This window comes from Sorex araneus, chromosome X (assembly GCF_027595985.1).
Source record: "Sorex araneus isolate mSorAra2 chromosome X, mSorAra2.pri, whole genome shotgun sequence".
Classification (NCBI taxonomy): Eukaryota; Metazoa; Chordata; class Mammalia; order Eulipotyphla; family Soricidae; genus Sorex; species Sorex araneus.
Window position 1 is genome coordinate 174,979,389 of NC_073313.1, and position 15,519 is coordinate 174,994,907.

The 15,519-nt window shown below is 36.4% G+C and overlaps 1 protein-coding gene across 1 annotated transcript in view; it reads left to right on the forward strand.

Annotated features, from left to right (window-relative positions):
- Positions 1 to 15,519, forward strand: part of NCKAP5 (NCK associated protein 5) — a 1,232,229-nt gene that overhangs the window by 948,765 nt on the left and 267,945 nt on the right. Inside the window, exons 9-10 of the mRNA XM_055122815.1 lie at positions 5,379 to 5,417; positions 15,130 to 15,249. Coding sequence (XP_054978790.1) covers positions 5,379 to 5,417; positions 15,130 to 15,249 — 159 coding nt within the window. The remainder of the gene's footprint in view (positions 1 to 5,378; positions 5,418 to 15,129; positions 15,250 to 15,519) is intronic.

Below are 15,519 nucleotides of genomic sequence, written 5' to 3' on the forward strand. Positions count from 1 at the left end.
GCCCATTAAAATGTTCAAACTTTTAGTAGCTTTAATTTTGTGCCTATAGTCTAAGGGTGTGTTTCCACTAGGCATTGTCTATTATTTTGCCATTGAAACAGTTTTTTTTTTCCACAAGCAAGTCAAATCATCTGGCATTTTTGTTTCTCCTTTTGACTTATTTAATTTACCATGACTCCCTCAAGTTCAATTTTATAGCAAAATGAAGATTTCATATTTTATTATAGACATGGAGTATTCAGTTAAATATTTATGTCACATTTTGTCTACTATTCTGTTTTTGGGTACTTTGGTTGTTTCCAAATCTTAACTGTCATAAATAGTGCTGCAGTGGTTAACTGGGTCTTGAAATTAACTTGTTGACCTGCAACTTGGTTTGAATAATAAAATTCCATGTGAAAGGGTGAAAGCAAGATCATGGTTTAGGAGCATTAAAAGTCGAAGAATGACACTTTGAGTTCCTCACTACCCTACTCTTCAACTCTTATGAATGTCCTGTGAATAGTCCCTCTCTCAGAATAAACTCTCACCTTCTTGTCCATCAACTCCAGGAACTTTTTTGGGGGAAAAAAAAGAAATACCAGAAAATGCTGAACTTCTGACTTCTCCTTCTTATACTCCCTTCTTGGAGAGTTTGAAAAAGGATAGTCACCTCTGGAAGCCTGTTGGGCAAGAACAAAGAGTTGTATTGGTAGAAGAGTCTGCTAGAAGAGCTAGATTTCAGAAGAGCTGGCTGGTGTGGAAAAAAGAGAACCAGGCCTAGGCACCTGGGGCCCTGCTGTGAAAGTGGGAGCTCCTCACATAGCCTCAGGAGCTTTGTAAAGGAAAAAACAAAAACAGGGTTAAAGAACTGTCACCTTGGTACTGTGTGTCTCAAGTACCCCTGGCCCAACCCTCATCATAATTTTTCTTTCTCAGAAATATAAAATGGTCATGTGACTCTGAAATTTAGTTGATTCCATTAGGTGAGTTTGGGGCATATGATTATTTGCAACTCAAGTGCTAAGTCCATAATGCTAAGAAAGGGGCCGATACCTATTTTCCATGGATCATCTTGTGAAGCCATTTGAAGATGCAGACACAAACTCCAAACTACTGTTTTATTGGTGTATCGGGAAAACCTAGAGCTATGAAAAGTTGTAGCAAACCCTGGAAATGATCTTTATAGACAATTTTTAGAAAAGCATAGGTACAGCCATCTGATTTTCTGCAGCTAGCTTATGATGAGTACTTCTGGTCATAAAAGCCCATGTTAGTTTGTAAGGAAATAATGTATCCTGTAACTATGATTAGTTTCCAGGTAGAGCAAATTGTTGTCCAAAGTACATGCTAGAAGGAAGTGAGTCAGAGTCTATAACCCCACTGGTAACAACAGACTTGGATTGCAAAGGTATAATATACTTACTCCTCAGGGCTGTTACGGTCAGGATATTTGTTTATATGTCTCCTATTAAATCATATGTAGAGCTATTTTATTGGAGTATTGTTAAACAGGCAGGTTTAGCTGAGGACTGGTTTGGAAGAAAGAAAAATTGATATTAGGAAAGGTTATTTTTGAGAACGAAAATAAAATCTAAGTTTGGGCTCCAAACGATGAAATTGTTTATTAGTTACATAGATTATTTTGTATACTGTGCCTAATTCCACATGCATAAATAATTTTATTCTTTTAAAAAAATTTTCCAAGATAAAATGCAATGTCAAATTTGGCTTTAAAGTCTCCATTTGAAACTGGGATCACTGTCACTGTCATCCCGTTGCTCACCCATTTGTTCAAGCGGGCACCAGTAACATCTCTCATTGAGAGACTTATTGTTACTGTTTTTGGCATATCCAATAAGCACGGGTAGCTTGCCAGGCTCTGCCACTCAGACTGGATACTCTCAGTAGCTTGCCAAGCTCTCTGAGAGAGGCGGAGGAAACGAACTCAGGTCGGCCGCGAGAAAATCGAATGCCCAATTGCTATGCTTTCGCTCTAACCCTTGAAACTGAGATGACTATATAAAAACCTCAAGTTCTTCAAGATTATGCTATCAGCCTATTTGTACAGACTAAATTTTATGTATAGCACTATTCTTTACATGTATTAACAAAGTTATAAACAAGAAAGAAAATGTTCCCATTTTCTTGGACCATTCTTAGGCACAACGTTTTAATTTGAACTGGTGTGAAAAAAAGTTAAGGGTTCATTTTCTTTAAATCTATAGTTAGTTTAAATAACTTTCTTTATTAATTACTGTCAGAAATGCAAGTTTCAAAAATATCCTGATGGACCCAAAACTAAAAAGTCTTTTGATGCCTACAGTTCAATTATATGTAATATGATTATATTTACTTCCTGCTTAAAGCTCCCTAACATGAACTGATGAGTTGATGACAGCCTGTACTTTAATTTTTCAAGAATTTTTGGTAACCAGCTTCATTAAGTATGTGCATTTTTGTCAATATTGAGTGAAGACACAAGTAAACTCTGTGAAAACATTTGTACCATGATTGTTTTTCCTTATACCAGACAGGAAAATAAGTACACATAGTATAGAATCACAAAACATAAAGTTGCTATCAAGAGAAAAAGAAGATGAAAATATATTCCTCAGACTTCAGTTGAATGTGAGAATTGTCAAGATGATTATATACTTACACTGTGTTATAGTTGTATTCCTGCCAATCTCCTACCGTCTATGCTCTCTTTGACACCAAGGAATCATCTTGCATTTCAAACACTGCAAATCTATGTTGAAAAATATTAAAGCAAAACTGAGTGAGCAGAAGTTCTTAGTTTTTAATGTTCTCAATCCCCATTATCATGTTTGAATATTGTAATTGTGTATTGACTAAAAAAAATGCCCTATGATTTGCCTATCCACTTAAATTTCATCAGTAGTGGCCATATTAGTGAATATTTTCAAAGATGTATTGTAATTTTGTAATTAACCCTCTGTATGTTTTTGTAATACACAGTAAAAATAAAAGATCTTATGAAACTTTAGTTAAAAATTATGAACAGCAACCGCTGTTGGAGAGGATGTGGGGAGAAAGGGACCCTTCTTCACTGCTGGTGGGAATGCCGACTGGTTCAGCCCTTCTGGAAAACAATATGGACGACTCTCAAAAAATTAGATATTGAATTCCCATTTGACCCAGCAATACCACTGCTGGGAATATATCCCAGAGAGGCAAAAAAGTACAATCGAAACAACATCTGCACATGTATGTTCATCGCAGCACTGTTTACAATAGCCAGAATCTGGAAAAAACCCGAATGCCCCAGAACGGATGACTGGTTGAGGAAACTTTGGTACATCTATACAATGGAATACTATGCAGCTGTTAGAAAAAAGGAGGTCAAGAATTTTGTAGTCAAGTGGATGGGCATGAAAAGTTTCATGCTGAGTGAAATGAGTCAGAAAGAGAGAGACAGACATAGAAAGATTGCACTCATCTATGGTATATAGAATAACAGAGTGGGAGACTAACACCCAAGAACTGTAGAAATAAGTACCAGGAGGTTGACTCCATGGCTTCGAGGCTGGCCTCACGTTCCGGGGAAAGGTCAACTCAGAGAAGCGATCACCAACTACATTGTAGTCGAAGGCCATGTGGGGGAAGGGAGTTGCGGGCTGAATGAGGGCTAGAGACTGAGCACAGTGGCCACTCAACACCTTTATTGCAAACCACAACAGCTAATTAGAGAGAGAAAACAGAAGGGAATGCCTTGCCACAGTGGCAGGGTGGGGTGGGGGGGAGATGGGATTGGGGAGGGTGGGAGGGACACTGGGTTTACGGGTGGTGGAGAATGGGCACTGGTGAAGGGATGGGTTCCAAACTTTGTATGAGGGAAGTATAAGCACAAAAGTGTATAAATCTGTAACTGTACCCTCACGGTGATTCTCTAATTAAAAATAAATAAATTTTAAAAAAAAAAAAGTAAAGCATAAATCCTGAGCAAGAAAAAAAAAATTATGAACAGTTATCTGGGAAAATGCCAGTTCCTTGAAATACTCAGAACATGTTATTGTTTTATGTCCCTTAGCTGGAATGGTGTCACTTGCCCATTTCTGAGATACTCGCAGAAAAGGAATGGTATTTTTTAGAGTGACTTGTATTAAAAAAAATTTACCTCACTTGGCTGAGAAAGACCCAACTTTGTGTTCTCTCCCAAGCTTCCTGATACTTAAAAATTTTAGGGTATTGTTAACATATTTATAAGAATTCTATTTGGTGGTGAATTAGAATAAACTAAAAATAGTAGTGGCTATTTCATTTCTTTCACACCTAGAAGTTCAGAGAGTGCAGCCTCATGAATCGCCTGGAAAGGCTCATTTTATTTTTCTACCTGATGAAAATTTTTATATGTAACTCCTATTTTCAGTATGATTCTTGAGGTTTCATCCATTACTTTCACATCCCAAAAGGGTAAAGGAGAATGAAGGGTGAGTCCCCTCTTCCTAGAGTTTTTCTTTAATTCCAGGGAAATATTCTGCTTATTACTCATTGAACAGACATTTTACTTGCTTTTATAACTTTTTTTAATTGAGGTAAATTTCTTGATTGTAAATTGTGATTTACAACATTGATAATGATGATTCATTTCAATACTACACTCATCACCATTGTATTCATCTTCTATTTCCCAACATTCTTAGTGGCCCACCCCTTTAACTCTCACCCAAACCCCAGCCCACACTCATTTTTGTGAATCAGTTCCAGCCAAGATGTTGCTCGCATAGTGACACTTAGCAACAAGGAATGCTAAGAAATATAATGTTTGTAGCCAATACATACTAGGGATCAGGGGGAAATGAATGTTAACATAAACAATGACTAAATTATTACAGATAGCAATGTGATAAGTGAGTGGCCTGAAAGAAGAGGTGAGAAAGAAAGCAGAATGTGTAGGGGAAAAATGAGTTCACTCCATTCTCCACTACTCACCTATCTTTACTAAAAGTAATTTGAAGTGGTGAAATAGTCATAGAGCAAAAAAAATAGGAGAAGCAAAGGACATTATAAATCAGCAAAGTGTAGAAACTATGTACAGATAATTAGGATTGTTTTTTGCACTATGTCATTTTTTAACCTTCTTGGAGTACTTTACAGATGAAAGGATATTATGTTTTCAAATATGGAAGAGTGGAAGTGAAGGAATGAATCTTTCTAGCCTACATATCTTAATTAGCAACAAGGTCACCTTTGGGAAAAGCAAAATATTACCTAGAATGATAGGCTTATTATGAAAAGAATCAGATCCTCTAGAAGTAGAGAAAAGAGGCAAATGAGAAACTAATTAACTTGAGTAAGCTGTGAGAAACTTATTGGTAAATTAGAGTTCATGTGTATATCATTATTATGAACAATAATTATTTTTCTTTTTAAAGGTAGCCAACCAAGTTGTTCAAGCTCTACTAACTCAAAAGGTAGGTCACTTTCTGTCTCTATTCTTTTCAAGGTACTTATGTGAATAGGTTGGAACTCATATTGTCAAACTAGGGAACTGTGATTGATAGATGCAGTACTTTTCTATTTATTCACTTAAGGTAAAATTGTGTGTTTTTGATGACATATGAAGTAACATCAATAGCCAATAGAATTGTAAAATTCAAACTCTTTAGAAAGTAACAAAGCCATTTGAAGTGAAAGATTTCTATGCACCCAGATGGGCAACAAATCTATCATTTTTATTTAGTAAATGCAAACATAATAAATGAGTTAAATAAGATTTACAGCTATTCCTATAAAATGAATAGTCTTTTATGGGCAGCATTCAAAGGCACTTCAATGCAGAAAGAGCTCTTGGAGCTAAAGGAAGCTATGTAATTTTCCTATACCTTAGTTCCTCTGCTGTAAAATGGGGGTGTAATTCCTCCCTCCTAGAATTGTTGTGGTCTTTCTATGAGACAAAATGGGAGCAGAAGTGTCTGTAAGAATCAGTAATAGCCATGGTAGAAGCTCCCAGGAGTTCTACACACCTGAGATTGCCAAAAGGTTGAGCTGGCAGGAATGAAAGAGGACTTAAGGACATTGGTAAAGGGATGCTGGCATATCAGTGGTGTGTTTGCTGTTATAATATGCTCTGCCTAAAACACAATATTATCAGTACTGCAAATAATGGTGCCTTTATAAAAGTATAAAAGAAAAATAAATAAAATTATTCCCTAACAAAAAAATAAATCCACTTATGGCAAATATAAAAAATATCATTGCTGTATATTCGAGAGCACATTTTAAGAATTCTTGCACCATACACACACATGTACATATCACACACAAATTAACTATGAATGTGTTTATCGTTATTTTAGAGCTCAGTAATCATTCCACAGTACACAAATTAACTATGAATTTGTTTATCATTATTTTAGAGCTCAGTAATCATTCCACAGTACAATGTACATCAAGTCATCTTGCTATTCACTTTTAATGGATACAACTATATATGTCAGTATCCCTAAATGAGGTGGGATAAAATAAATGGTAATTTATGGGCATGATATTCCTATACCTAGTTTCTACTACCTCCCCTGACAATATAAGATCACATTTTGGGGCATAGTAGATAAATATAGATAATTGTCAGTATTGAACTGGCTTTTTTGAAGTGTCCCCACCTTTTCATAACTTGTGTGTGTGGGGGGGAAGGGGGGGTGTCATTGGTCCACATCTGGTGGTATTCTCCAGGCTGTCTACTGTGGAATCACTTCTGGAGGTGCCAGGAATCAAACCTTGGTAGATTGTGTACAAGACAAGCACCTTATCAGCTGTACTATCTCTCTGACCCCCACCAGCTATCTATTTTTGTTTTGGTTTGGTTTTCATTTTGGACCATAGCCAAAAGTGCTCAAGTACTCAGTGCTTCCTCCTGTCTCTGAGCTCAGGGATCACTCCTGTTTGGGTTCAGGGGACTCTATAGGATGGAACCTTGGTTAGCTGCATTCAAGGTAAGCACACTGCCTGCTGTAGATCCTGCCCTCCACCTCCCCCGCTCCACACACACACACCCTCCAGCTATTTTTTAACTGAGACTTCCTAAAGCCTTTATACTTATTCCCTTCTTCAACTGCTTTGGCAGATGTTAGTCACACAGTCACACCAAAGGAATCTGTTAAAGAAGTCTTTGTTCTGGATATGTTCCTGGCTGAAACTGATTGTCATATCATTGTGGAAGTAGGAGGGAAACATGTTGAAGATAAACTCACAGTTTCTCCCACAACATATTTGAATGTCTTTTCTTTATCAAATACTTAATTCTTTTAATGGTTTTCCTCCCATGGGAAACTTATGCTCCTTTAATTACAAACCCGGAGAATGAAAGAAACACTGTTGAATCTATATGTGTAGCTGTTGAAAGACTCCTCAAGGCAGTCCTTTTTTATGTGCCTCCAGAAAGAGACAATGAAGTTGTCTCGTACAATATAAAGGAAAATGGGACCCTTCAGGTCAGCCACAAAAATATAGCTACACAAATTCAAGTAATAACTAGTAAACAGATAAATCTACCTTGGTACAGTTAAGCAGTAAGATACAAAAAGACATGCAACTGTGAGCTAGCATACCTCAGGGACATTCTGCGACTGCAAGAGGTGTCAGGGCTTTCAGGATTCCAAGAGAATCATGTTCTATGGAAACACATGCCTCTCAGTTTTTATAGGTACTGTAAAATTGCTGTAAAAAGTCAAATTTCTTTTTAATTAAGAACACAATATAAGAAATAAAATGTACTCCAAAGGCAGCAGTGAAAAACTAATTCTGTCTTGAATTAGTTTGGAGAGATTCATCTAAATAACAAAAAATACATATCTTGAGGCAAAATTATAGACATAACTGAACAGTTCTGGAATATGTCATTTGTTGCTACACCACAGGAACAAATATGCCATGGCTAGAGCTCTTCATTGGCCAGCCAAAATATGCCTTTCATTGGCAAAACATAATTTTCCCCAGAGAAGCATCCTGAGGTGATAAAATATGCTGTTTTAGAATACTGATAGAAAAAATTATTTTCATAAGTATATAAGTTTTGTCAAATGTACATCACTGTATCACTGTCATCCCATTGCTCATCGATTTGCTTGAGCATGCACCAGTAACATCTCCATTGTGAGACTTGTTGTTACTGCTTTTGGCATATCAAATACGCCACGGGTGGCTTGCCAGTCTCTGGTGTGTGAGCGGGCTATTCTCAGTAGCTTGCTGGGCTCTCTGAAAGAGGGACGGAGGAATCATACATGCAAGGCAAACAACCTACCCACTATGCTATCATTCTAGCCCACCTCTAAAGTAGTTTTAATTTTAGAGAAAATTTACTTAGAGAAATGTGTCAAATGTACATACACTGTCCTAATCAAGTAATTCAATTTATCTCAAAAGCTCAAGATTCCCTTAGGACAGCAGATTGTCCTTTCTCCAAATCAATAAGGTTCAAGTGACAATATTAAACCCTGCTCACTTCCATTTATACCTCCAAATCATAGGTCTAAGTCTACAAATGCAAGTGAAATCAATAATCCAGGATAAAGTCATTTTTTTCCTCAAAACTGTATTTGGTCTTCATTAGCTTAATTACACTCATTGAAAATGTAGCTTGCCTAGGTTCTATGCAGGGATTTTTGGCCATGAAGACAGAAATTGGACAGAAAAGTCTTTTCTCCTGATGTTGCTTCCTAGCACATCACAAGTTTAACCTTATCAATGCATCCTTTAGAGTAACCTAATACTTATTTAGTGCTTTCATTTTAACCAACATGGAAAACAGGTTCATATTTGGTGAAATTCAGCAATACAGCCACAGCCATTTAGAGATATGTAGAACCTAGAGTGATAGCAATATACTATTTCAGAGTTAGAAGCAGAAAGAACTCCAAGCTTCTACATTATTTCCCTAGTAGAAGGGGCAATTAACCATTGGTCTTTTTTCTAACAATGGTCTGTGGTTCCATCAAAAGGGTCTGTTTGTGTTTACAAAGAGTCAGGCCCCACATACATCACACTAAGTGCAAGAAGTCATAGTTTTCTCACTACAATTGAAAAATTATAATTTGCCCATAGTTCCAATTTCCAGAAGTGGCAAAGACTATATGTTAGTATTGGGTCTCTACACTCAAACCTCATGTTCTTATTTTTTTCACCATTTGCCCTCCATGTTCTCATTTATTCACCTGCCTTTTTTTTCCATCAATGTTCAGTAGGCAGAGGAGATCCTATGAAAATCAACAGATGGATTAAAATCCAATTATTAGTTATGATCGCTGGAAATAGAAGGGCCAAGCAGCCAAAGGATTTCTTAAATCTTCTGGAAGCACTGCCAATCCTGACTAGAAAGAACATCTGTTATCTGACATATGTAATGTCAAAAATGACTGTGGAAATTTGGAGTCAAGCTATCTCAGAATCAGTTGTAGTTTGAACCCTAGAACTTCAGGAGACTTAGCTTAGCATTTAATCTTGAGGTTGTCAACTAGCTTTGGAAATCACTCGGGTCTTAACATCCTTGAAAAAAGATGACTATGTTGCTACCAAGAAAGGATGTGAGCAGTAGAGGCTGGAAGTCTGGTGTTAAGCTTGAGGATAGAGTGAGGGATACTTGACACATCATCTAATGATGCAGCTGAGACACTGCTTCTTTGTAACCCGGGTTGGGGGTAGCAGCCCAGTTTATACATTAGGAAATTAAAGTTTAGCCAGACAAACGTGTTCTTCAAAGACATATAAACATTGAGGATCAAACCTCATGTGCCTATACTTCAAAGTCAGTGTTTCTCCTTGATATACTCTGTATCTTAAATTGGTATATTAATGTGGTGTAATTTTATATGAAAAAAATAAGAATAAAATAATTTTCAGAAATTTTTCAGTGTTATTATCAATATGTTCCTATCATCAAAATTTTCTGGATAGTCTATACCCTCTCTCTGATATTGACCTGGTCAGAATAGTAGTTCTTCAAAAAGCAACAAAATGATCTCCTAGATTCAGAGAAAGCTATGGTATTTACTGAGGGAATAAGCAAGGTGGGTTGAGGACTTGAGTATAATAGTCTTGGTGGGAGCCTTCTGGAACTTTGGTGGCTGGAGAGGTGAAGATCATACACATATAAAGTTTGAAATTAATGTTGAAATGCTATAATATAGAGCAGCAACAAGTCAATAAAATTAAATGATAAACATGACAGAATTGTGAATATCATTCAAATTAAAAGTTATGGGCTAATCACAATACTTTAAATATTATACTAAATGGAACTCATCTAGAAAGTTTTTTATTAAATAATATTTTATAATAAATAATAAAACTATATTTTAGTTTCAGATATAGCCTAAGCATAACATAAGCTCCTTTATGTTGGTGGGTTCCTGTTAAAAGTGCAGAAGAAACAAAGATAGCCAGTTTCCACCTTCTGCCAATGTCCCACTGAAGTGGTGAAGGAAGGGATTACTTTCTCCCTTCTCCCTTTCCATTTATCCAGTCCTGTTCTGATTAAATGTGTGTACATAGGTTCTTATTCAGGGTTTTAATTATAGTTTCCTGGTAATGGCAGTTTTCTGGCATCAGTTACATCAATAGCTTGATTAAAGAGAACAAAATTATTCAAACAACACAGGGGGATATAGATGTCCATCATATTTCTACTTCTCATTGGTTAGACAACCAGTGCCACATTCATGAAACCTTCCATTCCCCCTACTCTGTGTGCTGTGTGCAGATAGGCATGATCCAAGAATAATAAGCAGTGCTCAAGGTCAATAAATTGCCTTCCCGCTAATAGACTTTTACCACCTTAGGTAGCCATGATGGCTATTGAAATCTGGGGTCTTGTACAAAACCTCTCTGTAGAGTAAAATGATTATTTTCTTTCATTGTCTCATTTTGTTATTATTTATCCATCTGAAAAGCTCTTTCAAGCTATTCTCCATTTTCTGCTAAAAATTATTGATACTATTGCTTATGGGTCTTATTCTCCTTAGAAATCCACACATGTGTACTTCCATTTCCATATATGCTCTTGCAAATGAGAATCACTGTGTTTTCTCACCCAATAGGTACTATTAATATTTATTTACCTCACAGTCAGCTTTTATTAATTGCTTAATTAGAAGTAGTGAAAACAATTAATGTTTAGAAGCAGAGAGTGTTCTATACATGCTAAGAACAAAAATTAACATAAATGAAGCACAAACAGAGGTTGAATTCCAAGTAAAGAAAACAAATTCTGCCTTTTAATTCAAGCAGAGTCCAAGGCCCCCAAATGCCCTCTGCTAACTGGTGTGTCTGTGCACGCATGCGCGCTCGCGCACACACACGCATACACTCACGTGCATACACACATAGGCATACTCGCGTGCGCACACACACACACACACACACACACACACACACTTCTCTTCTACCTCTGATGGTTGCTGCTCTGCTTGATCTTGGACCCAAAGTGTCTCCTGAATGTGACATTTCTTTTATCTTTTCTGCATCTGTGGAGTCAACAATAAGTTGGAACTGTCCATGAATTTCATTCATTTACCTCAAAAGAAATGAGAAAAGTGTACCCTATGCCATGTACACACCCTGTACTGTTTATTTGTCCCCTTGTTAGTAGGACAAATAAGACTAGATATAATGATGCATGCTCAGATAAGGTCTCAGAGGCAAGATACCTCAAGTTTCATAATTAGGTTAGATTTATCACAGTTAGGTTGAAACAGATCCACACCTCTAAAGGACTCCTGCTTGGTGCTCTGCATGACCAGAGAAACTTCTCTGTAACAAACTTTAAAAATGACCCCCTAAAAATAGTCTTAGAGGGTGCAAAAAAGTACAGTAGAAAAAACATCGGTACCTATATGTTCTTTGCAGCACTGTTCACAATAGCCAGAATCTGGAAACAACCCAAGTGCCAAGGAACAGATGACTGATTAAAGAAACCTTGATATATATACACAATGAAATACTATTCAGCTCTTAGAAAAGATGAAGTCATAAAATTTGTTTAAGAGTGGATTGTCATGATGAGTATCATGTTAAGTGAATTGAATCAGAAAGAGAGGGGCCGGTGCTGGAGAGATAGCAAAGTGGGTAGGGCATTTGCCTTGCATGCAGCCAACCAGGGTTCGATTCCCAGCATCCCATATGGTCCCCTGAGCACCACCAGGAGTAATTCCTGAGTGCAGAGCCCGGAGTAATCCCTGTGCATCTCCAGGTGTGACACAAATAGCAGAAAGAAAGAAAGAAAGAAAGAAAGAAAGAAAGAAAGAAAGAAAGAAAGAAAGAAAGAAAGGAAGGAAGGAAGGAAGGAAGGAAGGAAGGAAGGAAGGAAGGAAGGAAGGAAGGAAGGAAGGAAGGAAGGAAGGAGGAAGGAAGGAAAGAAAGAAAGGAAAGAAAGAAAGGAAAGAAAGAATGAAAGAAAGAAAGAAAGAGAAAAAGAGAGAAAAAGAAAGAAAGAGAGGGGCAGACAAAGAATGACTGAACTAATTTTACTGAGGACATTGTGGGTGGAAAATGTGGACTGATGGATGGATGGTGTTTGATCATTGTATGGCTAAAATTCAAACATGAAATCCTTGTTACTGTATTTCAGGGTGATTAAAAAAAAGAAAAAGTATAGTCTTAACAAAAATTGGTATTAACTTAGAAACCATTCCAAACTAATGTATTGCTATTTTTTATACATCTACACAGGAGCTGTTGTTCACATAGATTGCAAGTTATCCAGTGTGTTGGACACATTAACTTTTGGTGATGATACTATAAATAATTCTACATGTGTACATTTTGTATTATATACTTGGCACATGAACAAACATCTCTGTAAATCAACAAATACATAAGAAATAAAGGAGGAAAATGTATGACATTTATATGTCATTATATATATATTTAAAAAAAATAAAAAAAAAATAAAGGACTCCTGCTTATATACCAGGGATCAGAGTTGTATATATACCAGGGATCAGAGTTGATGACTTTTCTCTCTCACCCACAGTCTTAAGTAAGAACTACAAGCACCCACCCCCTCCTAGAAATAAGTAGTTCTGCAAATAAGAAGTGTTGAAAAATGAAATTTTCATTTTAAGAAAGTAAATTTTCATTATTATTATTATTATTATCATCATCCCCTCTAAGAAAACAATCACACAAATTTATAAGCCCCTACTTATATATGCTATGCTATATTATGGAATAAAGGAGTGTAATAACAGTAATATTATGCTGTCGTTACTGTATCTTCTTATACCTTTATGAAGTATGTAATATAACTGGTAAAGTGTAGACAATATACAAAGTGCAGTATAAGCTAGTAAAGGTACTGAGAGCTGGCTGAAATTTAGGAAAAGACACCATATTTGGGGGTTGTCAGATGAAAATGTCAAAGGGAATTAAATAGAATTTGAATTTAATTGAAATGCCAAACATTAACTAGAAAAGTTAGATGAATGAAAAAGGCAATTGAGAGTGAGGGGGTAGGACGGTAGCATGAATGGAGCCGTTAGAACATTAGCAGAAGTCATTTGTGGAATACAAAATAATATAGTATGAGGCTAACACTTAAGGACACTAGACAAGAGCCAGGAGGATTGTTTCATGGTTGGAAGCCTGCCTCAAGTGCTGGGGGAGAAGGCAGCTGGGATAGAGAAGGAACCACTAAGTCAATGATGGTTGGGGGGATAGCTCAGATGGGAAATCTGTGCTGAAAGTAGACAAAGGACCAAACATGATGTCCTTTCAGTATCTATATTGCAAACCATAATACCCCAAAGAAGAGCATAAGAAGAAAAGTGTCTGCCATAGAGACAGAGGATGGGGTGGGGTGGCGGTGGAGGGAAGGATTGTGGAAAATGTATACTAGTGGAGGGATGGGTGTTGGATCATTGTATGACTGAAATCTGATCATGAAAGCTTTGTAATTATACCTCATGGTTCAAAAAAAGAACATTAAGCAGAGCTTGTTCTTTGCCTGGTAAAAACAGAGATCTTTTAAAAACATTTCTTTTAAAAAATAACATTTTATTATAAAAGTTTAAGGTTTCAGGTATGCATCACTAAAGATCAAGTAAGTTTACTATATTAAATTCACCACTAAAAGTTGAGATCTATATTTCATCATACAATTGACCCTCTTATTCAACTTAACCAACACTCCCCTTCTCCCATCTGAAAGAATCACTGGTTAACTAGTCTTATACCCAAAAAAGGTTTTTTATTTTCCTTGATAAAATAAACTCCTCTGTGCCAGCTTCTCTCCTGGAAGTTGGAGAAAGGTTATATGGTGTCTGAACTATTCAAAAGACCTGCTTCTGGCAGGGGGTAGGGGTGGCGGGAGGGATACTGGGTAAGGGATTTGGGATGGAGAATGGGAACTGGTGGAGGGATGGGTACTCGAACATTGTATGACTGAAATGTAATCACAAAAGTTTTTAAGTCTGTAGAGAAAAATAAATTAATTTTAAAATAATAATTCAACCCCCACCCCCCATAAAAAGAGCTGTTTCCTTAGGATAGTAACAGTAACTGCTTCCCCCAGCACTTGGATCAAACTAGAAAAGGGAGGGAAATACACTGGTTCAGAAGATGAGCAAGTTTCTAGTGACTTTTTTGTTGTTAATTCATTTTTTTCTGTGGCCTTTAATTCTTCAGGGTTGCTTTCTTTGTCCAAAATATGTCTTGACTCTAGTAGCCACTAGCAATGAAAATTTCACCGCATTTTCATAAATGACAAGAAAAGGCTCTATCACATGTGATAGTTTCTTTAGTTCATGAAATCTCTCTTCCTTGCAAAAACATTGTTGTCCTTTTGATTTGTACATTATGATTACTTTTATGAAGACAGTGAAATGGCAAAATATATCTGTGAAAACTTAAATTGACTTTATATCACTAAGATTTATCATATCCAAAAATAGCATTCAAGATTAATGCACTCGTGATTCTAAGGTGCTTAAAAAAATAGGTCTTTCCTGCACATAATAATTCTGTCATACAATGGGGAAGAAAACATTATGTGTGATTTATCTTTAGTGGCCTTCAAGAACAAGAGTACTATTTTTTACTAAAGTGTCTGAAATATCTGATAACATAGGATTCTAATATGCAAAGATCTCTTTCCATTTTAACCTTTAGTTTCTTTAAATATACTCCCGGTAGGATCTAAGGGAAGAATGTGTGAAGTTGAAAACAAGAGTCTTTGATTTGGAGCAACAGAATCGAACATTAAGCATTCTTTTCCAACAACGAGTCAGGCCAACTTCTGATCTTCTCTTCCAGGTATGTGTACATGCAGAAACCTGTCTCTGCAACTAAATGCTATTGACAAGGATTTCCAGAACTTCAAAAATTACCTGTGTCAACATGGGTAAATTACCTGTGTCAACATGAGGATCAGAAATCTGATTCTTTCTCCTGTCAAGGGATATCATTAAAATTGATCATCTCTTAAATATATATATATATAACTTTTGAAAGCTATATGTGCATAAATAAATGGTGTCAACAAATAACAAATAGATAAAAAGGACTGAGAAGGTATCTTCTATA